At 35.2% G+C, this 21,780-nt stretch overlaps 1 protein-coding gene and 1 pseudogene across 2 annotated transcripts; one reads left to right on the top strand and one right to left on the bottom strand.

Annotated features, from left to right (window-relative positions):
- Window positions 1-282: 282 nt before the first annotated feature.
- On the top strand, window positions 283-5,033 carry LOC150028743 (uncharacterized; annotated as a pseudogene).
- A 10,995-nt stretch (window positions 5,034-16,028) lies between these two features.
- On the bottom strand, window positions 16,029-21,580 carry LOC137806841 (DUF21 domain-containing protein At4g14240). Of its 2 annotated transcripts, none has more exons than XM_068607153.2 (13): window positions 20,936-21,580; window positions 20,745-20,821; window positions 20,114-20,197; window positions 19,884-19,997; window positions 19,428-19,511; window positions 19,238-19,309; window positions 18,635-18,702; window positions 18,214-18,301; window positions 18,049-18,122; window positions 17,585-17,957; window positions 17,445-17,491; window positions 17,279-17,354; window positions 16,029-16,382 (listed from the first exon to the last, which is right to left on the bottom strand). In XM_068607153.2, exons 1-13 carry the CDS (start codon window positions 21,177-21,179, stop codon window positions 16,308-16,310), a joined length of 1,476 nt encoding a protein of 491 aa, XP_068463254.1. In that variant the 5' UTR covers window positions 21,180-21,580; the 3' UTR covers window positions 16,029-16,307. The 2 variants fall into 2 exon arrangements, with proteins under 2 accessions (XP_068463254.1, XP_090156528.1); XM_090300402.1 differs by having other exon boundaries at window positions 20,114-20,226; window positions 20,936-21,438.
- Window positions 21,581-21,780: the final 200 nt, after the last annotated feature.

Raw genomic sequence — 21,780 nt, 5'->3', positions numbered from 1 at the left:
TAGGGCCCCCCCTGTTTCAACGGAGCCACTCTCAACTACCCAAGGAGAGAGCGGAAACCACTAGGAGATAGGAGGAGCCACCATCTGCCATTGAAGTCAACGGCGACTGAGCCAACCGGCGAGAACACATTCCATTTTTCTTGTTTAGGCTATTTTGAGTTTTGACACTGGGGTGGTGGTGACACTCTGACACCTTGTTTTATTCTGAACTTGGTTTTATTTTCCTTGGAGTTACTTGGACCATTGTTGTAGTGCGTGCGTGGTGCATGAAATATAGCAGCAATGGGTGAAGAAGATGAAAGCTCTATGAGTAAGAATGATGGTGGTGGTGCTGGTGGCAGTAGAAAAGGTGCTGGTAGACCTTGCAAAAAGCCAAAGCCAAAGAAGGTGCCACATAGGGGACTTGGTGTGGCATAGCTTGAAAAAATTAGACTTGAAGAAGAGGAAAAGGAGAAAGCAGCAGCAGCAACAGGTGCAATTGGATCATCAAACAACTCCCTCTGTTATCTGCGTCTTCAATTTGCAAACTTTCCCCACACCCATCATCCATCTTCTCCAAAATCATTGCCTTTAACCACTGTTTCATTAGAAAACAGTGGTGGCTATGAGGCTTGCTGGCATGGTGTTCCACCTCTGGGGCGTGTGGGTGGGCCCTACCTTTGGACCCTAAATTGACTCTTGCATCAACTTTGCCTTCTAAGTCCAACCCTATTAGCCACTCCTTTAATTGGGTGCAAAGAACCCACCAACAGCAACAACATCAACATCATCCTTCTTCATCAATGGTAAGATGTTTTAAAGTTTGATCTCTCTCTCTTCAATTTTCATAATGGTTTGCATCTTTTACACCATTCTCTTCCTGTGGAATAACACAGATTTGGTTTGGATTTTTTAGGTGAGTGCCTCCTCAGGGACTTTATCAACAAATGTGCCTAATCTTCTAATAGAGATCCCTTCAAACCAAAACTACAGTGGATGCTATGTTTCTAATAGGCAGGAGGAGAGGGTATTCACAATTTCAACTCTTCCAACCATTGAATTTTTTCAAGATAGTGTTTCACATGAATTTTATTCATGTATCTGAACACATATTTTCATTTAATTGTTCATATATCCTTTCTTTCAATTTTTATATTGATATTTTTTATGAATTCAATGTTTGTGAGCAGATTATTTTCCTTGGATTTTTTTTTATAAAATTTGGAATAGATGACATTGTAGAATCTTAATACAGTGATATTGGTGGAGATGACAGGGATTAAAAGACCAAGCTCCTTCTCTCTTGAAAACCCATATCTATCCTCTTCCAATATTAAATCTTTATCTTTGAAAACTTACTTCATTTTGAATCTATTGATGATGGAGAAAGGGGTGATGTAGAATCTGATACACATGAATCTGATACATAAACCATCATGATTTTTTATAAACATGATGTTGATGAGTATGTTTTGTTGAAGATGGATGTTGCCCCTTCAAGACAATGTGTTTGATGAAGCGAAATATGTTTTTTTTTTGCTTTGGAGTTTTGTATTTGGTTTTGAGGTTGTCTTAGGTATAGATTAGAGGTTTTTAAAGTGAGCTTTTTGATGCATGACCCACCTTTTAACCTTTAACCATGTGATTAGAGCAAGCACAATGTTTTCTATAAATGTTTTTCATATGTTTTTTCAAAATATGTTTTACTGCACAGAAAATGAATTTGTTCTTTCTTAAATGAAGTGATTGTTTTCTAAACTGATGGTTTGTTAAAAGTTTATGATAAACTTGTTTTGTACATCATATAGCTTGACTTAGTCTTCATGCTATTAAAATGACTGAGTTTCAACTGTTCAAAAATCCATGTTATCTCTTTGAAAATGAATTTGTTCTATCTCAAATAAATAGATTATTTTTATACCTAGTGTCTGCTTCTTAAAAGGTTTTCACATCTTTATCTTTGCACCATGTAGCTTGGGTAAGTCCCTTTTGACTAAGCTGCAACTATTCAGAAACTCTCTTTGCCTTTGAAAATAAATCTATTCCTTTTATTTTCAATTTGTTCTTTTTATAACAGTTTTAACTGTTTTTTGAAAGTCTGTTACAATATGTCTTTTATAAAAAGAGAGTTGGTTCTGACTTAGAAAAGGTTGTTGAAAAAACAAGTTTTATAACTGAGAGTAAGTATTTTCAAAGGATTAGCACGTGTTCATAAAGGTTTTGAAAATCAGAAGTTGTGTTGTTCTTGCTTGGTTCTAAAGCTTGGTTGGAGGTGTTGTCTCTGTGTGAGCAATATGTTCTACTGGTCTAAGTCAGATTTCTGCATTCTCTTACTAGTTGTATTCATTTCATCTTTCAGTTCTTTGTAAAGTGTGATTGTAAGACTCTTCTTGATAGGGTTTCTTGAAGAGTTGTGTGTGTGAAATAGTGTTTTTCAGCAAGGTATGCCATGTTTTTGTAGGGTTCAAGAACAGTGGTTGTGTAATTGTTTTGAATTATTTTTTAGTGGATTTCACCTTGGATTAGGTGAGACTGGATGTAGCTCATTTGAGTGAACCAGTATAATTGTGGTTTGTTCATTTCTTTCTTAATCTCTGCACTCAATAACTGTTGCATAAGCTGATCTGTCAAGAAATAAATCTATTCAATTGAAGTTGAATCTATTCATTCTGGGTTTGCTCATACTGTTCTTGTTTTCTGGGAATCCATCTAAGTATCTTGTGTAAATCTGAGTGTACTGTTAGAAATAATTGAAGTACTGGATTCTATGTAAATCAACTCAATCAATTGACAAGTATATTCAAGTGGGTGTTTTTAATATTCAAGAATTGTGAACTAATTCAACTCTCTGATTTTCCTCTGCTGAAATTAATGTGATCTTTGCTTGTTAATCAATCCACTTAATATCAGGAACTCACATCTCTGAATTACTGTTTCTTAATATAAGGAGAAAAATAAATCTATTCATATCAAAATAAATATATTATTTTACTTTGTTTTGCAAAACGACCGAATTTGTGCAAAAACTTTAAAAGCTCAATTCAACCCCCCCCCCCCCCCCCCCTCCTCTTGAACTTAGACACTATTGAACCCAATCATTGATGTCAAATTACCTTCCTCCTAACACACATCAGACCATATAAATAAAAATAACTTAGCATAGATGAGAGTTATAAGTGGCCTTAAGCTTTTTCAAAGATTTTTTATGATGACTATAGTTGGCTTTTTATTACTCAAAGCATTGGAATGAAAATTCAAATAATTAGACACAACCATATGTTCCTTGGAAATTACTTACCAAGTATTGAAAACAAATTTAATTAAATTAAAAGACAATTTTAAAGTTTTTTTGAATTGCGAGTGGAAGTTCCCTGGTTAAGCATTTCAGCAACTAGATTGTCCACAGAAGCATATCACAGAAGCTAATTTATATTATTTTACTTGAGGATTGTGGGATGGTCCTTATATGGCTTAGCTCTTTGAATATAATCCTCTCTTTGTGCCTGACTGAAGTAATAACCTTCAAAGAGTTCTTGAAATTAGTCACACATTATTAAAGGAAACATAACTTTAACATCTAAATCACAGATTGCAAAGACTAGAGGTTTTGGTTCTTCATTGAATCATAAAGCATTCAAAACTTTCATGTCTTATCGTTGCATGCTTGGAGGATAAAGGAAAAAGCAGCAGAGTATTTGCATCTTATATCAACATAAATTATTATATTCAACTATAATACATATCAAGCATAAGCCTGCAGTACTTCTAAGGCAGATGGTGGAGGTACTATTCAATAAAGATTTGCCGAAGAGCAGCATTAATATGACAGAATCATGATTCTATAATTGGCAAATATGTGATAATCACAGAGCTCCTGGTCAAGAGAGATTTGCTGAAGAGCATCATTTCCTCAATCAATGACCTACAAGGAACTTAACATCAAAATCATTTGAGAACTTAGCATCCTCTTAAATCAAGAAATTCAAACCACTGAAAATTAAGAACCTAGGGTTACACAAAGATTCATGGTCGTCAAAGAAGAAGAAGGTGATATGAACCCAAGAACATGATAAGTATATGATATGAACATGTTATGGATTCAATAAGAGTTGGAATATGATTAGGCACTTTTTAAGAATTGGACCAATGTTCTTAATCATTCAAGAACTCACCAAAACACAAGAACCAAGCCAAATTCACATAGAAACCCATTTTTTAGACATATGAACCAATTGAAACAAAGAACAACACAAATGCACCAATTAAAAGTTCAAGAAACACAATAGCAACGCAAGGTAAACTACCGAACAAAAACAGAAACTAAACAAGTTCTACCGATTGAAACAACAAGAAACAACAAAGACATGTTTTAGAGTTTGATTTGGAATGGAAATGGAAGAAGAAGATGAATAGGAATAGGAAACTTATGTGGTTGGAGCTCTTGGAAATGTGCACGCCACTTAAAGGATGGTTGGCTTGAAGATAAGTGTTGCCGCCACTTGAGAGCCCAAGAATTCCCTCAAGATAAGACTAGAAGAGAAGAAGACATAAGTCTCTCTCACTCACTCACCAATTTGGTAGAGGTTTTTTACTCTCAAAAATCAATCTTAACTTGTTATTTCAAGGAGCCAAGCACCCCTTTTATAATAGAGAGGGTTGGTCATAAATGTACAAAAGAGAATGATCTTGAAAGGTTACTTTCTAGTTCCTTCTAAACTAGCGCCTAAGCCATAAAGGAATAGAAAGAGTCATTTCTTCTATCCTTTTCCTAAACTAACGCCTAAGGTGCTATACAAATGGAGGTGTCTTTTTGGTTTCCCTCTTAGCACATCCTAAATCTATTTCTATATTATTTACAAATTTATACAAAAGAAATTACAAAGAGAGATATTAATTGGAGCCCAATCTTGAATGCTTGTAGTCTTCTTGTTTGCTTTGGGCTTGGTCCTCTCTTTATTTAATTCTTCTTTATTTTTTAGAAGACTAGAAGGAAGAACTTTAAATGTTTGGGTGGATGGCCTCTTCCTTCATTAGTGAAATCCTCTTCTACTTGATCTCCATCAGAAGGAGTGGACGAAGAAATGCAAAACTCACTCGTCGCACGTTCACGGTCGTCGCACGGTCACGATCACGGTCAAAGAAGAAAAAGGAATGGAGGAAGAAATGATCAAGCTCACATTCGAGTTCAGTATGCTCAGTAGTTTTCAACAAGTTTTCAAATAAATTAATTATTTGTGTAGGATGATCTTCATAATTTTATTATTTTTAATTTTAAAATCATATCGCGGGCTAAACCTTCAAAACTTTAAGTAGCATGGCGTGGGCTTAACCTTCAAAGGCATAGTGATGTGATTCCACTAGCACAATTAGAATGATTCTTGACATTCTTAGGAATCATCTTGAGTTGGTTAAGAGCTAGGCACTTTATAATAGAAATGGATAAAGGTTCTATGAACAAGAACTCACTAAAACTAGTGTCAAAACACAAACTCATATAGAAGTTCCAATTATTGTCAAATTGAACCGAACAAAAAGGCACAAAAGCTAAGCAAACTGAAATTGAATGCTGGAAATTAAAATGAACCGAACAAAAAGCTGGAAAATGAAGAAGAAAGATGAAGAACAACAAGGCATAAAGAAAGAACCGAAGCAACACAAACTACAGCTGAAACTGCCAAACCAAATTCAACAAGGAAACAAGCTAAGACAAGAAAATAACAAAAGAAGAAAGGAAGGAGAAGAGAGTGCTCATGAAGATGGATGTATGGTTGGATGATCACGCCACTAGAAGGATGGTTGCTCCTAGATGAGTGTGCTGCCGCCACTTGAGGACACCATGGATCCTTCAAGATGAGACTAGAGAAGAAGGCTCAAAAGCTCTCCAATGATCACTCAAAATTTGAGTATAGTTTCTTTTCTCTAAAATTCAAATCTGAAATTTACAAAGGAAGCACCTCTATTTATAGCCTAAGGTGCTGAAATGCAAGCTAAACAATTTCAAATTTCCCCCCTAAATCATTCTAGAACCGGCGCCTATTTACAAGGCATGAGGAAGGTGTGACCTCTTCCTTCACTTTGGCACCTCCTATTCTACTCCTACACCTATCTACTAATACACCCCCCCCCCCCCTCCTAAAGCTCCTAACTAAAGCCTAAAAGATGCTATAACAAAAGAGGTTTCTAATGTTTCCCTCTAAGCACCTTCAACCAAAGAAATTACAAAAAGAGAAAATAAATGTCCCCTAGCTTCTAAAGCTTTGAACATGCTTCTTGTAAGCCTTTGAGGTGGGCTTTGACCTCCATGGGCGTCCTCCATTTGTGCATCTACCTCTTCTTGATCTTGTTGATTGGCCTCCATGTCCTCTTGAGCTTGATCTCCATCACATAGCGTGGGCTTAACCTTTAAAAATTTAAAATTTTATTATTATAACCCTTTTTTTATTTTTATTTTTAAGTTTGCGTGAGTGTAACTCGCACTTTCTCACATTTTATTTTGAATTTTTTTAAAAGTGAAGGCTTATTTGACGTTATTTAGTGTCAACATGCCACCCTCACATTTTTTTTTTTGCAGCTAAATCTACTTTTTCTTGTAGTGGTGGGTTTTTGTGAGACTAGTTCTCCTTCTCCTAGTCTTATCTTGTGAGTCATTGGGAGCTCTCAAGTTGCGGCATTCTTCACTCATCTTGGACTCTTTCATCTTCCAAGTGGCGTGACCACTCCCTTGTCTGCAAACACATAAGTTTCTTCAACCTTTTCATCTTCTTCTTCCATTTCCATGCCATATCAAAACTCTAAAACATGTCTTGTTGTTTGTTCTTGTTTCTAATCGGTAGAACTTGTTTAGTTGTTGTTTTCAATCGGTAATTTGTAGTTATCTCTTGTTTTAATCAGTTGAAATTGTTGGTTTGTTGTTTTAATCGGTTCAAATGCATCAACACATCAATCCAATTGGTTCATCTTCATGTTAATGGGTTTCTATTTGGTTTAGTGTGTTTGTATCATAGTTTCAATTCAGTTTATTGTTCTTGTTCCCGCCGGTTGACCAAGGCCGTCTTCGTGCGTGGCTTGTCCTTGCGAGCTAGGGCACCTTCATTTTGCTCCGTCTGTGAGTACCTGAAAAGAAGTGAACAAAGGGGTGCCCTCGCGGTCGTTTGCACTCTGACGATCAAGTCAGCTAGCGAGAAACATCAAAGGGTGACACACCTCCGTATCGGAACACCGTGAAGGGATGCTCTGAGGGTGGTCGAGAATAACTGAGTGGCTAAAACTGTGTTTCCCTAATTGTCTTGTACGCACAGCGGGTGCGCAGCGAAACAACTAGGGTTTTTGTGACTCTGTGTAAACTGTGAGAATTAGGTCAAAACTCGGATCCCCCTTTTCAAACGTCCCAAGACCCCTTTTTATACACCTCCCGCATTTAAAGCACGTTAAAGCGCATTGAAAGTGTATCTAAATGTGCCTTGAAACATTTGATATGTAAACTAAATTAACGCGTACCTTAGCGAACTTTCAGGAAAATATTGATATTTCAGTGTTTATTGCCACGTGTTCTTCTGACTTGATCATTATTCTACGCAGAGAGCCTAACAGCGTCGTAACCCAACTTAGGGTTATTCCATTGTGCGAGTCCTCTTTCCTCGAAGTGCATCTGGCGCGTGGGGTGACTTTCTGGGTGCCAACTCAGGTGCCCCAACCTCTAGTCACTTCCTCTGGGAGTGTATCTACCTTACTCTCGCACTACGCACGTGGTTTGCCCTTGGGCGTGGCCCTCTCATGGGTCGTATCTATCCCAAGGGCCTCCTAGCGGTGGCATGAGTACTTCACGAGTCAAGTTACTCCCTACTGGTACTAGAACTATGGCCTTAAAGCCACCTTTCTCTTCTCTTTGTTACTGTTCTGGGCTACGTCTTAACCCGTCGATGCTTCAACATGGCGACACCCTCTTCTACCGACGCCTTCAGCGGTCAATTTGTTGACTTTCTTCCTTGGGTCCCTTGAGGGGGGCCCACCATCGTTGACTTTTGACTTTGACTTTGACTTTGGTCAACGCCCAGGAACAGGACGGTACAGTTCTTGTTTGTGTTCTTGAATTGCTGGAGAATCTTGATCCTAATTCCTAAAGTGTCTAATAATGAATCATCTCCTAATCAACTCACATCATGTGGTATCATGAGCCATGGGTTTGTTCTTCTTTTTGAGTTGATTTGGCACTTTTAATTCAAGCAATTTACAATCAAGTACCTTTACTTTCAAGTACTTTTACATTCTTGTTCTTTAAATTCAAGTTTCTTTACTTTCTTGTCAATACATTCTTTTTAATTTTCCAGAACCTTTAATTCTTGTGCAGAATTTTTTTTACCTTATATTCATTGCATTTTTCGTTTTGAATATGTTTCTTGTTGTGCCTTTTCATTGATCTTGCTTTTACTTTGTCATATGTTCTTTAGTGTTCTAGGTGTTCTTATTTTGATTCTTCTTGCTTACTTTTAATTGTGACTCTTCCAATTCAATTAGAAATTTCTTTTAGTAAAAGTTGATGTTAAGTTCCAAACATATGATTGCAAGTGTTCTATTGTCTTGAATCCACTAAATTTTTTGTTGTGAAATTGAATGTTCTTGAAACTTTGTATGATGCAATTAGGATTAAAAAACAACAAGGGTTTTGTTTTGAAATACCCAAAACAGTACCATATGACGTTAAAGCAGTGGGCATTTTGTTCAAAAACAATGAGCAATTGTTTCTAAAGGCATCTTGCCTATTAATTGGTTTAGAAATTCGTTTTTCACACTTTTGGATTCAACTTGATTAACAAATTGTTTTCTACTTTGTGGAATTTTGTATCCTTTTGCTTTAGCAATTTTCTAGTTTAAAAAGTTTCATAGTTAAAGGTTTAGTAAGGTTCTTTGAGTCTTCTTTTATGCTTTTCTTCATTGTCTTCTATTTCAAGTTTTGTCATATCTCTCTTCTCACTTTGGTTTAGCCTTTCTTGTTTTACACTTTTCTTGATTGTCTTTTCTTCTTCCTTAAAGTTTTGTGGTGACTTGGTTTTAAGTAAGTGTGGTTTGTTTTGGCATCTTTCACATGAGAATTATCCAATCCACAAGAGAGACTATTGGTGAAGGAAAGAAACTTTTTCTTATCATGGGTTCATGAAGCTCCTCCTATTGTGTGAGTTGTGAGTGAGTGAGTCTCCTCCTAAATTGGTCTTATCATGGGTTCATGAAGCTCTCAAGTGGCGGCCTCCCCTAACTTATCTTGGTGATTCCATCCCATCAAGTGGCGTGACACACCATAGCTTCATCATTCCTAAGTTCTTCTTTCATCATCTCTTCCATTATTCCATTCCTTTATGTTTTTGTCTTTTAGGTTTTCATACTTTTGTTCTTAGTTTTGTTTCCTTGTTTTACAATTCAGTCCATTCTTGTTTTCTTGCTTTGCTTGTTCAATTTCCGCCCATCATTATCATCATAATCACCTTTCAATTGTATTTTCTCTTTGCCTTATGGAAATAAACATTCACATCTACTTAACCACTTGGTTAAGTTAATGTTAAGTGGGAATTTTCCTTAGGTCCCCAAGCTTCAAGAACATAAGTCAATCTCACATCCCACTCCTTGCAGTATCTTATATGTGAGCAAACTAACTATGTTATCTACAGGAGTTCTAAATTCGAGGACGAATTCTCTTGAACTTGGGGGGCATGATACAAACCAAGTAGCTATAAAGATGACCTAGGAAGCAAAAGACAAAGCACATGGTGAGTAGTCATCTCAGCAAACAATTCAAGACCCCAAGTCGTTTGGCAACCAATGGACACGCTTTAGACATAAGGTTTCTTTATCAAAGGATGCTCTTTGGGCGACCACTGTGTCGATACCCATGGGATCGTCGTATTCAACCTAGCATCATTGGCGAAAACGAAAATTTTGGAAGGTTGAGCAACAACTAAATCCTTAAATCCCAAAAAGATATTCAGTTATTAAAAGATTAAGGTTTTAATATACTCAAACAAGGAGTTTGCTTTCGAGTACTCCAAATCTTTAGCTTAAGAGTTTGTTTCTTAGTACTCGGATTTACCCCCAAAAGGATCTAAGTAGAATCTACCTATAAATATAACGCAACTCTGACCTGATGAGCGATTTAATGTTTTTGTACATGGTCATAAACCGTTTAGCCACAACTTACAAATTTATTTTCAGATTTTTCATTGGATAAACTCTTTGGCTACTTGACTTGAGGTTATGTATAGTCCTGAACTTGAGGAATCATCCATAGTTGATCAAGCATGTGGTATAAGAACATTTCGTGATGGTGCTAGAAAAATCTAAAGTTTAAGTGTCAGATGAAGACACTTAACCCTTTGCTTGAGTAGTTTGATAATTAATGGACGCCCTTTAGGCATCATGTATTTTTTTTTTTATCAAATGACATTCTTTAGACGATCATTGTGAGTACGTTGTCATGGAATCATCGTATCCAAACCTAGTGTCATTAGTGGGAGCGACAATTCTGTTACTGAAAGTTTGAGAGGTTAAACAACAATTAAATCCTTAAATTCCAAAAATATATTCGATTATCAAAATATTTAAGGTTTAATTTACTCAAAAAGAGGAGTTTGTTGTCAAATGCTCAAAATCTTTAGCCTTGAGAGTTTGTTTTCTAGTACTTGAGATTTATCCCCAAAAAGATCTAAAGAGAATCTCCCTGAAAAGGAACACAAATTCACTTAATCAAGATCACTACTTTGAACTAGATTTGACAAAATTTTAGTCTCACACTAAAACCCTAAACCCTAAATCACGATCTAGATCATCGATCCTACGATCTTACGATCGAGGAAAATGAGTTAGATCGTGGGTAGGATCCGAAACTGGCCCAATTGGAGCAATTCAGCTAGTCATGTTTGGGACTCTCCAATCCGTGACTCAGCCATTAAAAAACATACCTAGCCGAACCCAAATAAAAACCCTTATTATTAAAAACCGTAATTTCAAAAGCCTAACTTCAAAACCCTTTTGTATCTCGTGCCCTCGCTCACGCCTCTGTTCCCACCGTCACTCGCGCCTCCGATCGTGTCTTCGCTCGTAACGCTGCTCCACCGATCGCACCACTGTGCCACCGTTCACGCCATTGCACCACTGTTTGTGTCGTCCCTGCTAGTGGTTTCTGTAGTTGTTGGCGCACACTACTCTTCATTGCATTAGGTGATAATTATAATGGCAAGCGGAAGAACTAATCCTGCGTGGAAGCATTGTGTTTATGTTGATGGAAAAACAAGGAATCTAATATGTAAATACTGTGAGAAAGTATTGATAAGAGGGGTTTACAAATTAAAGCACCATTTAGCAGGGACTTCAAAGGATGTGGGAGCATATATGTCAGTGTTGAAAGAGGTTAAAAAATCAATGTTGGATATTGTTGTTACTCTGCAGCAAAATTTGTTAAGGAAATCAATGTCTAGAGAAGAGAGTAATATGGGTTATTCAGACCAGTGGAGAAGAGATTGAGGACTCATCAAATATTTTCAAGAGAAGGGGAACTCAAACTACTATTAAAGCCATTTTCAAGAAGAATGATAAAGAGGATGCATGTTAAGAGATTGCTCTGTTTTTCTACAATAATGTTATTCCTTTTAATGTAGCAAACAGTGAGGAATTTAAGAGGATGCTTGAATTAGTTGGAAGACATGGTCCCCGATTAAAGCCACCATCATATCATGAATTAAGAGTGAAATATTTGAAGCAACGGAATGAGAAGACAAATCTAATTATGGAAGAACATAAACTTTTTTGGAAAAAAACTGGATGTACAATAATGACAGATGGATGGACCGATAGGAAGAGAAGGACTATACTTGGTTTTTTGGTAAATAGACCAAGGGGAAATGTCTTTTTGAAGTCTATTGATGTATCTGACATATGCAAGACAATTGAAAAAAATCTTCAAAATGATGGATGATATTGTTGAAGAGGTTGGGGAAGAAAATATCATCCAAGTTGTAATAGATAATGCAGCAAATTATAGGGCAGTTGGGGAATTGTTAATACAAAAGAGGAAAAGTTGTATTTGACCTCTTGTGCATCTCATTGCATTGATCTAATGTTGGAAGATTTTGAAAAGAAAATATCACTCCATCACAACACAATCGCCAATTGTAAGAAAATTACAACCTACATTTACTCAAGAACTGGTCTTATCTCCTTGTTGCACAAATATAGTCAAGGAAAATATTTGATAAGACCAACCAATACTCGTTTTGCCACCTCTTATCTGACTTTAGGATTCTTGAATGAGAATAAATTATCACTTATTAGGACGTTCACATCCTCGAAGTGGCAATCCAGTCAATTTGTAAAAACTAGAGATGGAAGGTTGGTGGAAAATTTGATATTGGACAAGGGATTTTCGAAAAACATTTTAAATTGCTTGAGGGGTGTTCTTCCCCTGATTAAAGTGTTGCGCATGGTTGATTCAAATGAGAAACCAGTCATGGGATTTATTAATTAAGAGATGGATATTGCAAAAAAAGAAGATACAAAGTCTCTTCAATGGAGTTAATAAAAAGTAATTTACCTTTCACTTATATTTGATTTCTAAATTAGAAATATATACTTATTTTGGAGATTAATTTATTTACTTTTATCTTATTTAGATACACTCCCCTTTGGAAAATCATTGATCAAAGATGGGACAACCAATTACATAGGTAGTTGCATGTTGCAGGCTATTATCTTAATCTTATCTTACAATATCATCTTTGTTGGGTTTAATAGTGCCAAAGTTCAAGAGGGGGGGTGAATTGACCTTTTAAAACTTTCTCGCAGAAACAGTGTTTAACACAGTTTTACTGAAAATAAATCGATTTATGTGAAAATGAACAGATTTATTTCAGCACTGTTTTTGTTTGAAAAGCTTTTAATTCAGCAAGGTTAATCACAAGATTATGCAGATAGAATTTCCAGATGCACACACACAGATATCAGATTGAAAAGCAGTGTAACACAAAAACAACAAACCTTAATTCCAATTCGTGTGATTTAGGTTTAGTTAAGGGCTTGACAATTAGTGAGACAATCTATTACACACAACCTGTTTTATTAGCCTTTAACAGATTATCAGTGTTCTTATTGAAACCAAACAGTTTTTCAGAAATCAAGAACAATGAATCCCAGAACAACAAGCTTCAACTTTAAGCAATTGTTTAAGGTTCAATTAATAGCTTTGACAATTTCTTGAGTAACCTATCACAGCCAATCTGTTCCAATGGCTTTTAGCAGATTATATATGTTCTTATCAGATTCAAACAACTTTTTCAGAAATTAAGAACAGTATGCACAGTGCCCAGAAAGAATAGATTTATTTTCAATTGAACAGATTTATTTCTTTGTTGTTTTATCAATTATGCAGAAACGAAATTGCAGAGAGTGAGAGAGAATGAACACATGCAGTTATACTGGTTCACTCAACTGAGCTACATCCAGTCTTCACCAACAACAGGTGGAAATCACTAACACACAGTACAACCAAGTACAATTCCCATTGTTCTTGAAACCTACAAGAACTTAGGTACTCTTGCTGAAAAAACCTATTTCAGCACACACACACCCACTCTTCAAGAACACCTATCAAGAAGAGTGTTCAACCAAACTATTACAAGAAATGAGAATTGAAACGACTACACCTGATTGAGGATACACAGATCTGCCTTAAACCAGTAGGCAAGATTGCTAGAACAGTAGCAGCACCTCACACCAAGTTTTTGTAACCAAACCAAGAACAAGCACTTTGTGATTTTTGAAATCTTTGAAGAACAAATGCTAATCCTTTGAAAACACTTAACTCTCTGCTGTCAAAACTTGTTTTTGCAAATGTATGAATTGTTATTAAACTCAGAAACAAGTTTGCATTTTATAGAAAGCCAACTTATAACAGAAATTTGAAAAACAGTTAAAGCTGTTATAAAATGAACAGATTGAAAATAAAATGAACTGATTTATTTTCAAAAGCAGTTAGAGAATTTGTTAAGTGAGGAGACTTAGTCAACCATTCGGTGTTGAGATAAAACTGAAAAACGTTTAAGCTTGACATGGCACCAGAGACAAAAAGAATCTATTCATTTACAGATGAACAGATTTATTTTTCAAAACGAAAACAGAGAAAGTTTAACTATTTGAAACTCAGTCGTTTTGAAAAGAAGAAGACATAGTCAAAATACCTGATGCACAAAATCTAATTTTTACAAGACTTAGCCAAGGCATCAGTGAAAAAAATGAATCTGTTTATTTAGAAAAGAACAGATTTATTTTTATGCAGTAAACGTGTTTTTGTGTAAAACATGTGAAAAACAGTTTAAGAAAACTTATGCTTGTTCTTATCACATGGCCAGTGGTTATGAGGTGAGTTACTTAGCAAAAAGCCTACTCTTAGACAATCTCTAAGCACTAACTAAGACATACTTAAAGCAAAGCAAAAATACACATGAAATGTACATAAAAGTCTTCATCAAACACTACATATAAGTCTTCATCAAACACAATCTTGAAGGGGCAGCAACCATCTTCAACAATCTTGACTTTAAAGTTGATTATGAGGTGAAACGTGGAATGTATGACGTTTGGAGAGGTTGGGGGTGACATTGATGAGATGAGTAAAATTGATGTTCAGTTTGAGAGTTTCAAGAGCAAGTCTGGATTTTTTTGTACTCACATAGCTCAACGTGCACTCAAGACCAAAACTCCATCATAATGGTGGGAATCATACGATGATGAACATCCATAACTACAAAGATTTGCAATTAAAGTATTGAATTTGACTTGTAGTTCATCTAGTTGTGAGCGTAATTGGAGTGTTTTTGAAAGGGTAAGAATTTAAAGAATTGAAAGTGATTTTATAATTATTTTTTAGATGATGATATGATGTGTTAACTAGTTTTATAATTATTTATGTCCACACTAAGAAAATAAATCGTTTACACCAAATGACCATGAATGATGTGGTGTTTGTGATGACTAATTCAAGATTGATGAAGAAGAAATATGTTAGAAAAACAAAAGACTATAATATCAATGATCTTGCTTTTGAAGATGATTGGACTGTGGAGGAAAATGAAACATTAGATGGCTTAGATGAAGACATATTACTTGAAGTTGGGGAAGATGATGCTAGTAAAGGTGTTGTTGCACCATCCATGAATGATTTAGAGGTTCTCCAATTGATGATGATAACCATCCATGAATGATTTAGAGGTTCTCCAATTGATGATGATAATGATTTGGACGTTCTTATAATTGATGATAATGAAAATGAAGATCATTTGGAGGAGGAATATGATTATCCAATTATTAATATGAATGATTTTCTTGGATAATTTATTTGTATTAAACATTATCTTGAATCTCGTTTAATTATCTTATGTATTTGAACCAATCTAATTTTAATTATGTATAGTTATAACTCTAAGTAGTAACTTTTTCGAGTCATGTTATAATTCTCGAGCGAGTTTTCATTCTCTTTACGATCCTCCACATTGCTCAGAATGATTACTTATAAGTGATAAAAATATATCAAACTAAACATAGAAAATTATTATTATAAAAAATAAAATAAAATATTTTTGTATGATCCAATAACTTATTTAATTCAAAAGTTTATTAAGAGTCATTTTAAATCTAAATATTGAAATAAAAATTTAAAATTAAATTATCATTAAAAAAAATCATTTTGTTTAGTAGACAGAAAAGAAATGAGTCAAGACATAATCAGAGAATAAAAGGGGCATAGATAAAAAAAAGATAAACAAAGCACGGAGAGGGAGAGAACAAAGTAAAAATATTGTTGCAACACAAGTATATGTATATATTAGAAAGAAAAAAAAGTGAAAGTACACGTAAGAAAAATATTGACTTCAAGAATTAAAAATTTAAATTTATTCTCTTTTTTCTCTTCAATTCAAATTTCAAATTTTTTTTCTCTTATTTTCTTTTCTCCTATCAAAAACACCCTAAATAATTTTGTTCGCCATCCCAAGACAATTTTAATGAGCCAAATATTTGTCCTACAAAAGCTTTTCTTTTGGATAAAAGCAGTACTTTTGAATTCAACATAAAGTTGCAGCAGATATGCACTAAGCACCAGCCTTAATATAATAACCTTGTACTATACGATGGCAATGTATCCGTTTAAGCCCTTCCAAAAGGAAAGTTATTAATTTATACGTCACAATGTCAGGTGACTGAAGAACTCGTGGGCCTCTTTCTCATCATGTTGCTGCAACAAATAACCCTCATTCTTAGAGATTCATTATCCTGACATGCTAACATGAATTTCCTCATTGCTTTGTCGAATTCAATCCATTTTCCTCTACAGATTTCTTTGGAGTTTGCCCAGGCTTATTTTGGATTCCCTGGATGGTTAAAAAACAGAGATCAGAAAGAAAAAATTAATGAGCACCCATGCTGGATGTAGAAAAAATATCTTGAACCCAAAAAACTTTGGCTAAAAAATTGTCAAACTTGCCTTGAGATTGAGACCCATCCTATCCTTTGATGAAAAAGAAACTAATTTTAAATTCTTAAAATTACTAAAGGTTTGGGAGGTAGATCTGCAACTTAAAGGCTACTCAAATAGTCAATACCAAGTGAAATAAAATAGGACCCCGCTACAGAAGCCAGTCGATCTCTCGAAGAGTAAAATCAATTACTTGTTCAGGTCATTCAAGGGCCTAAATGTCGATTTGGATAAATTACATTACTAGCCCTCCACTTTTATATATAACGAACACCAACAATTAATACATCTTTTTCACAATAGAATAAGAAAATAGTCAGTCCCAAAGATATGAGGCAAGGATAACCAATAATATTAAGCACTCAACCAATGGGAAAAAGCTATTATTAAATGGAATATGACTATGATGAGACCAGTAATTTGTTTCTGAAAGATAATGTTGGAGTCATAAAAACAGTTCTGAAATCCAATCTTTCATCCTTGAATCCCATATAGTATCAAACTCTAAAAAATTGTTCTGTCCTAATTTAAACTTGATACTTTTAGCAGGAGAGATGCTACTTAAACTAAGATACAAGTTCCTTATATCCACGTCCCCCTAAATTCATACTATATCATGCATATCATCTAAAGCACCGGATAATAAACCATGCAGAGTAACCTGAAAATTCAGGACCATAACCCCAAAAGGAACCATTTCCTTGGCTCGAGGAAAGAAAAATATTGATTTCATTTAGCAACTGTGGTGGAAAAGAAAAACATTATAAGAAAAAATGAGTATTAATCACTTACTGCTCCCTTAGTCAACCTTCGTGACGATGGAGCTCGGGCCACTGAGGAAGCAGCTGCAGCTGCAGCAACACGTATTCTGCGAAACAAAATTTATGCACACCAAATTCAGATTTACAGTAGCTTCATGTCTCTGCTACCTAATTTTTGAAATTATATATTCTATTACCTCTTATGAACATCAACATATTCATCTGTCTCGTCAACAATTTCTTCCTATAATGAAGAAGTACCATAATCAGTTTTAAGGGATGGAAAAACATAAAACACTGGACAAATAGGGGGCTGTGTGAGAAAACAGAAATTTACTTGCAGAAGTTCTTCAAATACATCTTCCAAAGTGATAATACCAATCACTTCACCATCTTCAATATTTTCTGAAGGGATACCATTTGTTGTGCTATCACTACGTTGGAAACCAGTCAGCTTATTATTGCTGGAAGACTTTGAAGGCTTGACAATGTCAACAACAACACTTCCTGATTTTGCATCCTGCTTCTGTAGCAACGGAGTGGTCAACTGTGAACCCCCATCAATGCTTTTGTTTTCTTCATTTTTCTCCTCATCAATTATTTGTGGAGTTTCTTTGCCTTTTACCCTAGCCTTAACAACAGCAGCCATATGACTACTTCCCTTTTGGAACTCGTTAAGTATATCATAGAGAGGCATATCTGATGGAACCCTGTACATATAAACCCATAATAGACTTTGGATATTAGACAATTGGTCTGAAGGAAAACAACACAAGCATAAATTAATAAAGACAAGCACACCGTGGAATTCTCCGAATGGATACAGCACTGACAGGTGTCTCAGTTTCTGGCCGTACAGTAAGAAGACTTTTGACCTAATTTAAAAAAAATAATAATATGAAGAAAGAACCTAAGAAATAAATAAATGGGAAATATTAAAAGTAAAAAAATGTGGAAAACACACACCAGTAGAAGTCCAATAATATTCCTTGGATTTCCAGAATAGACAGGAACTCTGCTGTGCCCCCGAGCAAGAATTTTTCCCATTGCTTCCCTGATTTATGATTGGCACAATTAAAACAAATTAAGGAAAAAAATCAAAGAGGGGAGCAAACAAAGATGATTCTGCTCTTTACACATGGTTTGTATCTTATATACTTCAAACATGCAAGCAAGGTTTGGGCCCAATAATTTAGAGGGAAATAACTAGAGAAATGTCTCTGCATTTTCTTGCATTTGGTGAAGTTGAAAAGAAATATTAGGCAAAAAGGTAAAAAAGCAAAAACAATTGAATTCATGATAAAAAAGAGAAGTTGTTTCCAAAATAACTTCAAACACCTATTTGTGACCTGTAAAGAATAATGACCAAGAAATTAAGAAAAGTTACCAATCCAATTTTGAATTAACATCCAAAGAAAATGTTGATTCAATGGGAGTCATAGCCTCCTCAGCAGTCTGTCCAAAGACACAAATTACAATACAAGCTGATAGTTAAGTTAATGATAATTTGTAATGTAAGATGGAAAAGAATATATTAAATGTGACTTATATAAGTGAAAATCATGAAGCATGGTACTTAAGTTAATGATAATGAATTAAAACATAAAGAAAACTAAAGTACGTATGAATGCATTTGCTTATGGGACAAGATCACTGAAAGCGGTTGGCCAAATTTGCATCAACATGGAGTGGTATTTTGATAAATATTTAATACAATGACCTTTCCATTGAATGTCCTACAATATTGCATATTGACAATTCCTAGCATCCCAAGCAGAAGATGATAACTACAAGTAACCAGATACAAAAATAACCTTCGCATCTAAGCTTTCTACCATCACCAATGTATATTGAAACTCAAATAGGTAAGAAACTTAATTTTCTGTTAAATTGAACATCATAAACTGAAAATTGTACTGGACTGTAACATGAAATGAAACCCTAAGGAATAGGTCGGCATTCCATGTGGCAAGTGAATTGCAGCATCTACCTTTTCTGTCAAATCAAGTGCTCCACTGATAATTGTTGTTTCATCGTGTGTAAGCTCACCACCTTTCCCAGCCTATATAAACAAGCAAATTCAACATAAATGAATCAAACACCAAGGACAGGATGAAGAGTAGCTCACCAATCTTGACATAACTTGTTCTATTTATAGAAAATTAATTACTAATTTATACCTCCTGGCTGTGAATAGAAACAAGGGCTTTCAACTGAGCTCGCCTAAATAAAGCCTCATTATGCCCCAATAGGTAATCCAGAACCTGTAACAAGAAATAATGAGGAAAAGAAATATGTAAGGGCTTCGTGATTAAAATAAAACCCATCATTGATAGATGAGAAAAACTGACGCTCTATGTTTTTCTGGTGTGAAGAACTATAATTGTAGGGAGATTGCCCAGAGTTTCAGCCCTAAACACATGCCAATAGTATTACTCATTTTCTGTTGCTAACAAGCTATAGCATTCTTTTAAACTAGGAAAGACAGATATAACTATCTCTATGAACAACTTTAAAAATACCTTAATTTGTACACTGATCAAAATCGACATAATATTTGCATACTTATGACTCGGGAAAATCTTGAAACAATATGCTACACTTTCCACTTCGTCAATCTCCATAGGAAGACATACCTTTCCAACAGGATAAGAAACTGGGTAACAGATAATCATTAAAATCCGCACTAGCCATGCAAAGTTGGCACCTACAGCAAGACCGTATCTACTACAAATTGCTTGCGGAATAACCTGAAATCAAAGAGCCATTGTTGTTTTTAAAAAGGATCTTACAATTTACAACATTCATTGGATACAAATATTGAGGCTAAACCACTGAACCACACAGAGACGGTAAAATGGCATACCTCCCCAAAAAACAGAACGAAAGTTACAGAGAGGATGATAGCAACAAACTGATTGAATAGCTTATCGAGGTATAACGGCAGAGCCTGCAGATTGGAAGTTTCAAAGCCAATGGCTGTAAAAAGTTAGACAGGATTTAGGAATCAGTATAAAGTGTATGCATAACCCAAATCAAGCACAAATGAACATACAACCAGTCACTAGCCAGTGCCCGTGACATAGGCATATCCAAAACGAAAATGGCAATTTAAAAGAAGCTATTCTCATCTTCCCAATCCAATATTTCGTTAAAGCATGATGTTGCCTACTTGCAAGAAGGTTTTTTCATACGCATCCTTATTCACAATGACCCTGATGGGATAAACTTTTCTAAAAGTATTTGTAAAAATGGAAACAAAAAAAATGTATCAAATTTGTTCCATAAGTTAAAAGTAACTTACTCGACAAAAAGCTTCTATCAAAGTTGAAATGCTCAGAAACATAAAAAATAAATAAATAGCATGGTACTGAAATGAAACTAGTCTACATAAAGCAAGTCATCTCATGGACTTCATTCAAACAGCTCAAGCTTCAATCATAATAAGTGAGAATGATAATTAATTACAGTAAAAGGAAGCAATGCAGTCTAATTACCTCCATGGCAACAGCATTACAGAGAAGCAGAGTGACAAGAAGCTGGTGTTGTTTTTTCACCACGGGAAGTATAATAGCTGCATATACATGCATACATACATAAATACACCCACGCGCCCAAAGATTAAAGTGTATCAATGGAATGCAAAGATTGAGATTGAGAGAGAAAGAATATATGAAGAAGGCAGTACCAGCTTGCGCTTTCTCAGCAGGAGAACCACTCCGCTCAAGAATCTCGAGGTCGACGAGACCAAGAGACATGAGACCGAGGGTAAGACCGGACATAATGCCGGCGAAGAGGACGAGGAAACACGAGATTCCGGCGTAGATGAACCACCACACCGATCCGAAGGGTATGCCTTCGTTGCCAAGCACCGGGAGCGAGTGGTCCCGCGTCAACATCCGAGCCACCATTAACGCACTCACCACCCTCATCGTTTCACTCTGATTCTGATTCTGATTCCGATTCCGATTCCGATTCCAATTCCAATTCTGAGGAATTCGTTAGGCTGAGTGGTCAGGCGATCGTGATTGGACTGTGATCCACAACGCACCGCATCACTACCAAGTCACACCACAGATCCACCTCCCTACGATTATTCAACCATTCTTCCTTTCTACACAACAAAATGAAGGACTTATCCTCTTTCACAAACAAATATTAATTTATGCCAATTTTTGTACGGTCAAGAGTGACTACTGAAAACTTCTATATACAAAAATATATTTCTTATGATTTTTAATTTAATACAATAAAAGTTCTATCACTTTATTATTACTCCTTAATACTAACATTGCACGGAGTGGATCAATCACTATAAACTCAACATGTTACCATAATCTACATTCAACACTCAACGTGTTACTATAGTCTATCTTATGTTATTTACCTCAATTTAATCAACCTAATTTACATAATAATATGGACTCATCATCATTTATAATCAAAGTTGTAAAATTGATTTAATGTTATAATGAAAGATATTCATAACTCAATATTTATAATTATAAATATATTAAAAATATAAGTCTAAAT

This window comes from Phaseolus vulgaris, chromosome 3 (assembly GCF_051622355.1).
Source record: "Phaseolus vulgaris cultivar YP4 chromosome 3, ASM5162235v1, whole genome shotgun sequence".
Classification (NCBI taxonomy): domain Eukaryota; kingdom Viridiplantae; phylum Streptophyta; class Magnoliopsida; order Fabales; family Fabaceae; genus Phaseolus; species Phaseolus vulgaris.
The sequence above is the reverse complement of the archived record's forward strand: the minus strand, read 5'-3'. Positions and strand labels throughout refer to the sequence as shown.